This window comes from Medicago sativa, chromosome 6 (genome assembly GCF_051527215.1).
Source record: "Medicago sativa cultivar Bolivia chromosome 6, Bolivia_mono, whole genome shotgun sequence".
In the NCBI taxonomy this organism is placed as follows: domain Eukaryota; kingdom Viridiplantae; phylum Streptophyta; class Magnoliopsida; order Fabales; family Fabaceae; genus Medicago; species Medicago sativa.
Window position 1 is genome coordinate 85,468,829 of NC_140754.1, and position 12,779 is coordinate 85,481,607.

Consider the following 12,779-nt stretch of genomic DNA (forward strand, 5'->3'; position numbering starts at 1 on the left):
GAGTATAAAAAATTCAAAATTGTATTAAAGTCTCTTTCACTATGAACAATAATGGATGTCTTCCTATTAAAAACAATAATGGAACAACAAGCATTACCAAGTGAAAACCAAAACAGCCTAAAAGAGATGAGACTAAAATCACTAGTAAAATATGCCGAAAATATTAGCCAAGCGATTAAAATAATATACTCAAATTGTTCCTAAAACCAACCAAATTTCTTTTTCTCTCTATGGTTGCCAAACACATTTCTTATAAATACACCCTACATTTCTTATGAGAATCAGCTGACATACGTGTTAACAAAAACATACCAACATAATGATTATTTGTGAAGATGGAAATTATAGATATTCATTCACCAATTTAAAACGGAATACCATAAATAATGTTGTGTAACAAAAGACCATTTAAGCATGTTAACAGCCATACTCAATTATTAACCACAAATTAATTCGAGGATCAATTCCACCGTCCAGTATGCTAATTTAAAAGCTAGCATACTGTTTTAGGATAAAACATTTGGATTAGTACGGATATAAAAACTAGTCCTTGCACCCGTGCTGCCGCACGGGTCATACAAATTGCATATGTGTAAATCCTAAAAGCAAATTTTAATAGTAAGTATCAAACTTTGCACACCTCTCTCTGTTGTTATGGATAAAATATGAAAATAAAACTGTATTAGTCTAAGAAAATAATGTGTTCTCTATGTATAATCTTATATGCTATATGTGTGGGATATATGAACTTCTTTTTGAGAAAACATATCAACCAATTTACGGACCTTCCTTAAAAAAAAAACCAATTTATGGACCGAAAATGTATACCCAAACACAAAAAATAAGGAAAGGAAAGTAAAAGGAGAACCACATCACCTTAACAAAGCAGAAAAGCATAAATGATCATGGTAGTAGAGTTGGGCAATCATGCATATATAAGATAAGTTGGGGCAAGATTTTATTGAAAAAATTAAAACGTTCATTCTTAGAGTTTCCAATCTAATGAATGGAACTTTTTTTGGATATCATAATCATTTTAATCTTCTTATCATGTTAGGACTGACTTTTCCTAAATTTTCTGACAATTTGATTAGTGTATACGTTTTTTTATTTATTTTATGTGGACATATGGATTTAATTATTTAATAATTGTAGCATACATATTTTTCTTTGAGGTATATAGTACTAACTGTCAAATAAGTCTTTGTTTTTGATCTCCTTTCATTTTGTGTGACATGCAGAATGGGAAGTTCCTTTTTTTTTCAATAGTGGAGGAAACTATTCAATTTGATAATTAATTAATTCTTTAATTCTTCAAAGATAATTGGAAAGTCAAGTTGTTAATTAATAGTGTAATTTTTTTTTAGATGTACAAATTCAAAGATATATAAATATATCGAAGATAGAGAGATAGATGTGTAACTTGGATCATATCCTTTAACCTTCTCTATATATTGTTTTTAGAGGCACTGTTCATCTCAATTTTATCTATCTTTATCTTAATTACACATACACAATGTTTATCTCTATCATTATACTTGGAGCAATATGTTTATTATTATTTTTATACGAAAAAATGGTAGACACTTGTCTTCACCTTTATAAAAAAAAAATATTATTTATAAATATACCCCTTATTTATATTACCAATTTGTATTAATTAATAGCCAAAAAATAGAGAGTAAAAAAGAGAAGAAAAACTATAACACCAAATTGAAGAGGAATCATCCAATAGTTTCATGGAGAAAGTGACGATAAACAACCATTTTTAATAAGCTTCTTCCTCACCATCAATGATGCAACAAAATAAAAAATAGAAGCATCATTTATCCTAATTCACAAAAAAAAAAAATCAAAAATCCACATACACATTAAGGAATAAAAAAATATATGAAAGAAAGTTCGAAAAATAGACTAATAAACATTTGAAGCTTAACTATTTGATCAATCTAAGAGTAACTTGATTCCCTATCAATTATCATATCATAGAAACCAGTTAATAATCAAGAGATAAGAGAAAAATTGTACCTACACTAATGAATAAATCGTCATATAATTAATACCAAGAAATATTGAAAAATGGATTCAAATCCAAATCCAACACCAAAACTCACTGGTTTCTAGCTTTCATCTTTTGCAGCGAATCAAGACTACTACCACCACATAGTATTATTAGAATTGTGAATATTGTTATTTCCTTTCATATTTGAAGCTCTATGTCTCCTCATGTAGCCACCTAAAGCTTGTCCTATTGCAAACTCCAATCCACAAATAGAACACTCTTGTTTTAGACTTTGATAATCAAAAGATGAAGAGTAAAAGTGAGTGGAAAAACAACAATACAAAATTGAAGATAAACTATCCAATTGTTACTTGAAAGTGATGATGAACAAAACCCAAAATATGATGCACAAAATCACATATTTATACACAATGTTTTCAATGTAGAAACTAAAAATATTGAGATCATATTAGTGGTTGTATATATAATGAGTGAGTGTATGGTCATAATTAAAAAATGAGTTACGGAATAAAAAAAAAAGCAGTTCAAAGGTTGTGATAGAAATGAATCCATCCATCCATAATAAACATGTAAAGAATGTGTGAAGGAGGTATAACGTAAAATGAAACAAAAAGCATAACGTCAAATTAAAAGTTAATTGTGCCTTGTATTACTTGACCTTGTGTATTCTTTTTAATTGTTGATATCAACTGCTGTATTAATTCATTGTTGGTTTGTTCATGATATGCTATTCATTCATTTCAATCATAATGTATTAGTGGAAGCGATATTATAACATTAAAACAACTATTGGTCAAGCGGTTAAAGTGCTAGGATGGAGGCTATGGGTTGCGAGTTCAACTCCATGCAGAGATTTTTTTCAGAAAGATTTTTTAAACCTCTCAAAAAAGGCAGGATTAGGTTTAGGTTTAGGGTTTCATAATGAGCATGCATTGTGAACCTTAGTATTATATATTAAGATGATACAACATAGGATAAAACTTAGGATTACTAAAGTACTTTCCCCTAGGAATCGGAGAATCAACACAAAAAAAAAAAAAAAATGAATGCTTTTAATTAGATCAATTCTTTAATACCAGTACTTTGAATGAATTGTTCTCGAAGCTTGGACCACTGCGCTTCAATATTATCTCGTGCTTTACCCGCCAAATCCTGCTCAGTTTTCAGCCTTGGAACATTGATCATCAAATCATCTCTTTTTGCTTTCACTTCTCTTCCTTTCTGGTACAATTCCATCTTTCTCTTACGAAACATGTCTCTTCTTTTTGTAGACACTTCAATATCAGCATCTAGGGTTTTAATTTTCTCTTCAAGCATTCTCTTCTCTTCCTGCAAGCAAACCAATTTATTTGACAAACAAATTTCTTCCTTCTCGATATTATGAAACTCTTGAACATTAGCGTCGAGATCATTCATCACTTCACTTGCTTTTGATAGTTCAGTTTCTGCTGCTGCTGAAAGACCTAATGCATTGTGATACTCCAAACTCCATCGTTCAAAACATTGCAACAGTTTCCGTATTTCTGATTTTGTTGTGAAACAAAATCCTTCATTTTGTGGCAAGTTGAGGAGGTATCTGAGTGTTTCTTTCATCTGTATGGAACGTCCTGGATGAATCAAAAGAGAGAAATCTTTTGAGAATAAATCTTGTAGAATATGAATGGCTTTTTTGGTGTTTTCACTACTTTTCAAAGATACTGCATGTGATGGAGAAGTTGTGGCTGATGGTTTTAGAGATGCATAAAACGCTCTCATATCAGTTTCATTTTGCGTGTCGTGATTTACCATCTTTAGCTCTTGAATAGTCTCTTGAATGCGGTATATTTCCCCCTCACCTGTGCCGTTAAATAGACATCCAGTCAGAACCAACTCAAGATCGATATAACAATGTGCATTTAAATAGACAACCAGTCAGAACCAATTCCAGAGCAAATAACAATCACAAAAATTTAATATCAGTCACACACAGAATGTTAAAGTGGAAAACTTTACTCCACGTGCTACAATAAAAATCATGTGACTTGGATCGGATACCAAGTTTAAAAAAATAAATAAAAATCCACGTCACTATCAACAATAGCAGCAACAACAACAACAATAATAATAATTACACAATATTCTTCTTAGTAAACATTAGGGATTGACAAATCCTGCTCATAGGATGTGCATTTAAATAGACAATCAATTAGAACCAATTCCGAGCAAATAACAATGACAAAAAAAATTAGTATCGGTCACATAGAATTTTAAAGCCGAAAATTTTCATCCACGTGAGAGAATAAGAATCAAGTGACGTCCTCTATCAACAATAATAATGATAATAATTATTAGGGTTTTTCTATTATGTGCAATATTGCAAATGTTAGACAAACCCTAATTATTATAATAAGTATACAATATTCTTCCTAGTAAACATTAGGGAGCAACAAACATCATCACAGGTGGAAATCAACAACAAAACAACACTTTCATAAAAAAAATGATAAACCAAACAACCTAAAGATTTAGCCTATGAAAAATTAGTTGAATGAAAGAAACCACATACTCAAATTGTAGCAAAAATGGAGAACATTTATTTCACACCATCTACTACTTCAACCCAACAAATCTTCTTCTCTCTTTGGTCTGCCGCCGCTTATGTGCCTGTTTTTTTCATACGTGTTCTTGGGAAGTTATACCCTACACCCTTACATTTATATCTTCACCCCAATATTTGATACAAACTACCAAATTTACCCTTTATAAAAAAACTAAACACAATCACCCTTTTCACTTTTCACCCCACCTTTTTTCTGAAAAAAAACGTGGTTGTTGAAAAAAACGCTTCCCTGTAAAAATCGATTGAAGTTCACCCTATCTTTCTTGCGAAAACACTTCGCGTGCTTCTCTTAATCCTTGTTGTGTTCTTTTGCTTAATCTTTTCATGTGTTCGTTCTCTTAATCGTTTACCAGATTCGTTGATTGATGTTTGAGGTTTTCTAGGTTTGCCAAGGTTTTCTGGATTAGCGGGTTACCACAATCGTTCACAAAATCGTGTTATGGGTTACCGAAATTGATCTTTGAATCATTGATTCATTGAAAACGCGTGCAAAGTGTTCCTGTTGATTCTTTCTTCCTGGAATAGTTTTGTGAAGATTTCTGGTTCAGTCATTTTTTTTACTCAAACATTTTTAATAAAGAAACTGAGATGAGAATTATTGCAATGTTAAAGCGTTAAAGCTGATACATGAATTAGGAATTATTGTTGTTCTTTATTCAGATTCTTAAGACTTGATATTTGTTAATTTGTTACAGTGTATCAGCTCTTGCATACTCATTTTGTTATGAGAGGAATGCTTTTAAATATCAGTTCTTATAATAAAATCTGATACTTTAAATATTAGTTCTTTTCAATATTAGCTCTTGCGTAGCAGTTTGCAAATGAGCAACTTCAAATATTAGTTCTTGTACCACAAAATCTGATGAGAGGAATCCTTTTAATGAAAAGCCATTGCCTCCTAGAAAACAGACTAATACAGAATAGAAGATAATCTCAGTAATAGTATTTGTGCTCTTATTAGACAACTAAACCTTAAAATAAAAAGCAACTATGTTACCTATTTCAACAAAAAAAAAAAAAAAAAGCTTTGTGCATATAAGTATGTTCTGTGATATGAACTCAACATGAAAAGGCATTTTTAAAAAAGAAAAGGAAGTACTATATATTAAGCTATTTTTTTTTTTTTTTACAAGTTACTAAGCTAGTTGAATTGATAGTTTTCAAAAAAAAATAAAAAAAATATGAAAACGAAAGAACTTTTAAAAAAATGTGTAATGGAACACATGATATAATGGTTTCCGGTTGACAATTTTCAGTAAAGATATGCAAAGCATTCCTGTATAAATTTCGGAAAAGTAATGATGAGTTTTCCGGTAAAATTTTGGAAACGTATTTTGGAAAAAATTCTGAAAGGTATTATAAGAGGAATAAATAAAAAAATACATAAGGAATATCATGTGGCGAATAAAGAGAATGCAAGCTATGCGAAAACGGATTTCAATAATTTTCTTTCTTAGCCCTCAATCTCTCTCTGACACAGGGCTGAGCGCTCTAGAAGCGAAATAATGACCCTCGCAGGGTTGATGTGGGTGAACTTATCCTGAATGGAAAATGTTGAAAGTGAGGGTGAAAAATTAATGTGATTAAATAGTAGAGGGTAAAATTGGAATTTTTGAAGATTTGTAAGGGTGAAAGTACATATGTTGGGGTATAGGGTAAAATTTCCGTGTTCTTGTAATATTACTTGGTTGATGGGTTAACAAAACCCAAGCCCAATAAACAAATTAACCCACACACCTTCTATTTCTTATTCCTTTTTTTATATATAAATTATTTTTCTCCTTTTTATTTTATTTTAAATAATTGATGGTTCCAACTTAGGGAGTGAACCTTCTCTAAAAAAAAAAAAAAAAAAAACTTAGGGAGTGAACCTATTCATTCGATGGAAAGAGTTGATCTTTTCCATTTTGCAAAATAAATGAAGGATATTACATTTAAAAAGATATAAACAGAGTTATGACATGTGTTGTCATGTCAATTACTCCCGAGGCGGGGAATGTAAGCATATGAAACACCCCTACTAGAAAATTACCTAGGATATCTAGCATGAGTGTTATGCTCAGCATCGGGTACATTAAAATTACAATAAATCTCACCTGTTAACTCAGAAGTAGTACCACTGACGTGTACTTTATATGGTCCAGCTACTTCTGCTTCTTCATCAAGAACCATCCCGTCGTATAATAACTCGTATGTCTGAAATAAATAAAAAGGATTGGGGTGAGACAAGATGTCTCAGTGAGTTCCACCTATCCTAGACTGTAGGCAACCTCGGGGAACCTAGGATCGCCATCTGTTTCTAAACTTAACCCATTTTGGGTTTATACGATTTCATTATGCATAACTGAGCGATCAGGGAATAACTAGAATCGCTGTCTGAAATACTACTTTGATTATATAATAAACATAATCATACTCGTTACTTTCATCATAAGCATAATCACCACAATCATATCAATAATCACAATCATACATCCAATATATCGTATTCTGATATAACTTGTACTTTGACATACTTATCTGAGTATGTCTCTGATCCTTTTCCGATAACAACTAGTTTCGGCTAACTAAGCCGGAGTTCCATAATTAAAATTCCTCATTTCCAACTATTGGTAAAATGCCCATGAAATATTGCTTCGTAGCTAATTCATTCTAAACATAACTTTCATGTTAATATGCGTATGCTATGTTAATATTCATGTTGGAGGGTCCTTAGAATTTTACCTTGATTCCATAATTGAAAAATATATGTTTTATATTTTTCTTTCAATTATTAACATAATACTTCTTGACTTAAATTTCATATCATTAATTATACATTTCAATATGTGCGTATATACCACATTATCTCTTCGTTGTGGCGAACAGTAATTATTTCATTCGTTACTATGAGCCGTACCTCATAGGCTACATTATCTTGTAGCAAACGGAGTTTTCATATTCGTTACTATGACCCGTACGTCATAGGCTACATTATCTCTTCGTTGTAGCAAACGAAGTTTTTCTCAATATTCTCATTTTTTTTTTCTTTCTTTCTTTTTCTATGAGCATGTTACTCATTTCAATTTTTTCTCCTCATTTCCGTTTTTCTATGATTTTCTATAATTCGCTGTGAGCATATTACTTATAGGTTGCATTTCAAATTTTCTTTCAAATCATTTCTATAAGTATATATGCATCAATTGCGTTGTTAATTTCCCTCCAACATTTATACTAACATCAACATACTTATTAACATAAAAGATATTTTAGAATACACTAATAAGGATACCTAATTCAGAAATAATCATTCTACTATCTCATATTTATTCTGTTTCAAATGTACCATTCATATGGCATAATAGTCATACTATAATTATGCCATCTTATTCTAATAATTCATAATCACACATTAGCAATCTAATGGTATAATTTACTACCCAAAGGTGGGTTTTCTAACTAAAGGAACTCACCGCGACTTATTTGACAAATTTCAACAGCTTGCTGCAACTATTGCTTAAGCCTCCGCCAATGCTCTTACTTTCGTCTTTATCAGAGCGACATGAAAAATATGATCCTCATGTTACGAGCATCTCACTTACCGGTTCATATGGCTCACATATGCAAAACCCGTAAGGCCCACCCTGCAATTTCCAGCATCAGTGCCTTAACTTTAACAATTTAATTAAAATACCAAACGATATTGGTTTTGAGCAAACGACCACTCGTTGGAAAGCTTAGGGTGTCAAGATTACAAATATAATTTTTGTTTTGAGGGTTAACCATCCAGTTGGTACAGTTTAACAAAAGAGTGGGCATTGGTACAGAAACAAGACTGAAACTTTTCTCAAATTTGTAGGTAACTTTTCTCCTACTATACTTAATTTAATTTAACAATTCTTGTGTCTAAACTGTAGGAAATTTCGTTAGCTATCCATAGCAATAAGACCCACCTGATTCGGAGTTACGGAGAGAAAGTTATTACCATTTTAGTAAAGCCTTATACCAAAACCCCTAAACAAAATCCAGCAGAAATTTCCAAACTTCAAATGCGTTTTTCCAATTCGTTTCTAATCCGAATCATACGAAATTTGTGTCTAAATTGAAGGAAATTGACTGTACAATCCAAAAATTTAACAACCATTCCATTATGGGTTTCACAGCAAAATATATGACTCAAAAACCACAAGTACTGCCATACAAATTTTTACCCCAGTAATCACTTATGGTAGCTTTTTGGGACAACTTATGGCTTTTAACTTCTAGTTTCTCATTCCAAACAGAAACAACAACAAAATGATGCTACTACCAGCCCAACATATAAAGTCATCACAGAAATCAACAACAATAACAACTTATGCCTCTAATCATTCAACATAACTTAAACTATATCACAAAATAATCACTTTTACCTCACTTTTAGCTTGATTTTGCAAGAACCCCAAATCTGAATTTTGAAGAAGAGACACAACAGGGCAAAGTAGGAGAAGGACAAAGCTTGTTAAATAAGCTAGAGGCTTCAAGAATCAATATTGTGTGATTGTTTTGTTGAATTTTTGGAAGAAAATAAAGAAGAGAGAACTTGAGAGTGAGAGGGAGAGAGAGGTCGGTTGTGTGTAAGGAGAAGGGAAAGAGAATTCTAAATTTTTTTGAGAAGAAGTTGGAAGAAAAATGAATAGATAATGTTCCAATTTTTTTTTAAAAAAAATCTCAAGTCCCAAATGACCAAAATGCCCTTTAATATGCGAGATATTTACCGAATATTGTCGCATTTCTCAGTAAATAATTAACCCTTCAGGAATTATTTTCGTTCCGACATGTTCAACTGATACAACTGTCTAATTAAAAATTCAGCGGAATATTATAGCATAGGTAACTAGTATGAAACCTGTGCCACCCCATTCAAAGTTATCAAGCAATGACCACGCAAAATACCCTTTTACATTCGCACCATCCTTGGTAAAAAAAAAAAAAAATTGGATACATTAAACATATATACACACATGCAGTAGATTAATTATTAGATAAAGAAGGAAATTGCACTGTAAAAAAAATAAAATTAGCATCCTCTCCTCTTATTTTAAAATATACATTATAATTTATTGAAAAATAAAGTTTATACTCCATCTCCTATAAGATGTTTGAATTACAATTCTCTCACTTAATAATTAAATATGCATCACATTTTAATCTATTTTAACATAAATAAATATTTTTATTATATAAACTAATTTTCACTCAAACAAAATTATATAAACTAATTTATATAAAATAATTTCTAACCTATATAAATTTCCAATTTAAAAAAAAAAACCATGGAACAAAAAAAAAACGTTAATTCCAAAGGTGGTAAAATAATAACAAAAAGAAGAAGAAACATAGTATGGTTTCTTATCCTCTCGCATCCAATGAGAAGCATGGTAACCAAGAAGAAAAATTGCAAAATACTTCCATTAAACTCGTTAGTTACTGTTTTGTCGGAAATTTCGAGTCTGATGCGTAATGGCGATCAACTTTTCATTATGGGTTGCTTGCTGTTTCGAAACCGATTGCCTTAAGTTGCTGTAGTCGGTAACTAATTTACAATGTCAAACATCTGCCCTTGTAATCAAAGGTAATAATTGTAAAATGCTCTTAATTATGTTCCTCATCAGATTTATTTCCAAACAATTTCACTCAATTTCATAAACAATATATCTCTACTCTGTGAGATATATGGCGATTAGAATAGCTTGCTGTTCAGCTTCCATCATATTTTAGTTAAATTTCTGACGTGGTTATCCATGTCGCAGTAGCAATAATTCCAGAATGTGTAACCCGGACCAACGTGATCATCCTCTCTCACAGATTGGATTTACTGTTAAACTTAGTAGTTTGGGGAATATGGTCGAATTAAGAGCCAGAGACTTATCTAGCCTGGTTGTTGTGAATTACTATAATCATGCAGTTTGAAGATACTTTTGTAAATAGTAATTAGTATAACACAAACTATATGTGTAAATTGCAATAACTATAATAAAATAATATAACCATCCGCAAACATAATTATAAAAACGTCTGAGTTGCGTACGAATGTTAAAATTGACTACAAAATGAAATTAGATATAACTTGTTGTATCCTTTGATCTGCAGCTATTGCTTATTTCCTGTGAAATCTTGAACCTACATGTCGTAGATATATATATACATATATATATATATATATGTATATGTATATGTGAGCTGGATTTATGTGTGTGAAAACAATTTTCAATAAAACAGACACTCAAACAACTGTAAGCATGTGGATTGTCTATATGATCTAGAATATAAACATACCTGCTTAATCAGTCAAACGTTGTCAAAAACCTCACGATAAACAACATTCTCAGTTGTAGTGCAGATTTTTTTGTCATCATCTAAAATCAAAATCTTGAGTCCCTTTCTTGTCTTTACCCGAGATAACGCCACATACAATTGACTGTGAGTGAAAACAGGCTTCGGGAGATAAATACCTACATGAGATAGTGACTGGCCCTGACTCTTATTAATTGTCATTGCAAAACATAGTTGCAAAGGAAATTGTCTCCTGCTGAGCTTAAAAGGCAACCCAGGATCACTTGGGATTAAGTTCATCCTTGCAAGTAAAAATGTATCCCCTATGTTTGTGCCTGTAAGCATTGTTGCAGATATAACATTTTTACCCAAACCTGTGATCAAGAGTCTAGTTCCATTACATAATCCAGCGGATTGATCAATGTTCCTCATCAGCATGACAGGCACACCAACCTTAAGTACCAACCTATGGTTTGGAATTCCTGAACATTTAATTTCATTCAGAAACTCAGTAGTGAACCATCCACCTTCAACTTCAGTGTCTTCATCCGAATGACACACTGAGTCACTACTTAGATACTCTACTTCATCATCAGGAATTTGTGAAATAATCAACTCATTTACCTCTTGTACAGCATCAAGCGTAGGAGCAAGTATCACTCTCTCATTAAAATAATCTTGTGTTTCCATATTCTTTAGTATCTCAGGATATGCAAAATTGATCAATGTTTGTAACGGTGTCTCACTGTCCTGTATCAACATATCAGATGGAAATGTCAATGTCACTCTGACCATACTCGTTAGAAACTCTATCACCATCACCTATCTTAAATAGCCATTCACCAAAAAATTTGATATCCTCCTGTGCTGAATCTCCAGAGTTACACTATAGCCTCATGTTCTTTGTGAGCTTCAAAACCTTGCATGTGTCCCATACCTTTGAAGAATTTACAGCAGACGAAACAATATCCTCCCTATTTGCTTTTCTGATCACTGGCAAAATTTGTCTGAAATCACCACCTAAAACCACCACTTTATACCACCAAACGGTTTGTCCTTGTTGCTCTTAGGCTTTGTTTGTCTATATTGCAAGAGGAAGCCTCATGAATTACCAAAGGAATTGAAAACATTGAATGAGTAGTTCGACCTCTAGGAAACAATAATGAAGCAATTCCGCTTGAAGCTACATTCAAAACAATGAACCTCTGTGACCATAAACCTGCTGATAAAGTCTTACACAAAAATGTGTTTCCAGTACCACCATATCCATAAACAAAAAAGAGACCACCGGATCCTCCGACGACAGAAGACATGATCTCGTTGTAAACCTCTTTCTGTTCTGTTAACTTATCCATCAAATCTGCATGAGTTTTTTCCAATTCTCATGTATCATACTGCAGCTCTTCCGCAATTAACCTCTTTCGAATAATTAGCCTATTTAGGGACAAAAATAAAGTCAAATGGGTGCTCTTAGATATAGGGACGGAGAAAGTACTTTAATTTTAATGTTAATTTTAACGGAGTCTTTTCCGTCAATTGTGATCATATGATTAAACAATCGTATAGAAAATCATATAATTTAATCATTATCAAGAAGGGTCATTAAGGTTCGTATACACACCATTTAAATATTACAAATTAATAGTATAGATATTGTAGACCAAGATTTTCGGGTGTCAAGCCATTGATTGGACTTGAACCTTCAATCTACCGGACTTGCTCGGTTTTATTCTTGGGAAGGGAAAAAGAGATTGAAAAACCCTTTTTTGGATCCGGGGGTCGGTTACGATTCGGGAAGGTGTTAGGCACCCGCGTCGTTCACGGTACTCCGTGAGAACCTCTTTCTAACTTTATTTTATTTGA

At 32.1% G+C, this 12,779-nt stretch overlaps 2 protein-coding genes and 1 long non-coding RNA gene across 6 annotated transcripts; all 3 read right to left on the reverse strand.

Moving 5' to 3' along the window:
* Positions 1-1,713: 1,713 nt before the first annotated feature.
* LOC146917664 (uncharacterized) lies at positions 1,714-2,569 on the reverse strand. Its single transcript, XR_015015805.1, has 2 exons — positions 2,029-2,569; positions 1,714-1,831 (listed from the first exon to the last, which is right to left on the reverse strand). It is a non-coding gene; the product is annotated as an uncharacterized LOC146917664 (long non-coding RNA).
* A 410-nt stretch (positions 2,570-2,979) lies between these two features.
* On the reverse strand, positions 2,980-9,254 carry LOC146917665 (uncharacterized). Of its 4 annotated transcripts, none has more exons than XM_085719490.1 (4): positions 9,014-9,254; positions 8,075-8,245; positions 6,719-6,818; positions 2,980-3,630 (listed from the first exon to the last, which is right to left on the reverse strand). In XM_085719490.1, exons 3-4 carry the CDS (start codon positions 6,792-6,794, stop codon positions 3,080-3,082), a joined length of 627 nt encoding a protein of 208 aa, XP_085575616.1. In that variant the 5' UTR covers positions 6,795-6,818; positions 8,075-8,245; positions 9,014-9,254; the 3' UTR covers positions 2,980-3,079. The 4 variants fall into 4 exon arrangements, with proteins under 4 accessions (XP_085575616.1, XP_085575613.1, XP_085575614.1 ...); XM_085719487.1 differs by having other exon boundaries at positions 2,980-3,858; XM_085719488.1 differs by lacking the exon at positions 6,719-6,818 and having other exon boundaries at positions 2,980-3,858.
* A 1,677-nt stretch (positions 9,255-10,931) lies between these two features.
* LOC146917666 (uncharacterized) lies at positions 10,932-12,271 on the reverse strand. The gene is made up of 2 exons (XM_085721909.1): positions 12,029-12,271; positions 10,932-11,666 (listed from the first exon to the last, which is right to left on the reverse strand). Exons 1-2 carry the CDS (start codon positions 12,269-12,271, stop codon positions 10,932-10,934), a joined length of 978 nt encoding a protein of 325 aa, XP_085578035.1.
* Between the last annotated feature and the right edge of the window lie 508 nt (positions 12,272-12,779).

Excerpts from the sequence above, each read along its gene's own strand:
- LOC146917666 (XM_085721909.1), bottom strand. The coding sequence starts at position 12,271 with ATGGATAAGTTAACAGAACAGAAAGAGGTTTACAACGAGATCATGTCT. Across the intron at positions 11,667-12,028 it reads CAATGTTTTCAATTCCTTTG|GACAGTGAGACACCGTTACA; the intron begins GTAATTCATGAG and ends ATGTTGATACAG.
- LOC146917665 (XM_085719487.1), bottom strand. The coding sequence starts at position 6,794 with ATGGTTCTTGATGAAGAAGCAGAAGTAGCTGGACCATATAAAGTACAC. Across the intron at positions 3,859-6,718 it reads TACTACTTCTGAGTTAACAG|GTGAGGGGGAAATATACCGC; the intron begins GTGAGATTTATT and ends TTAACGGCACAG.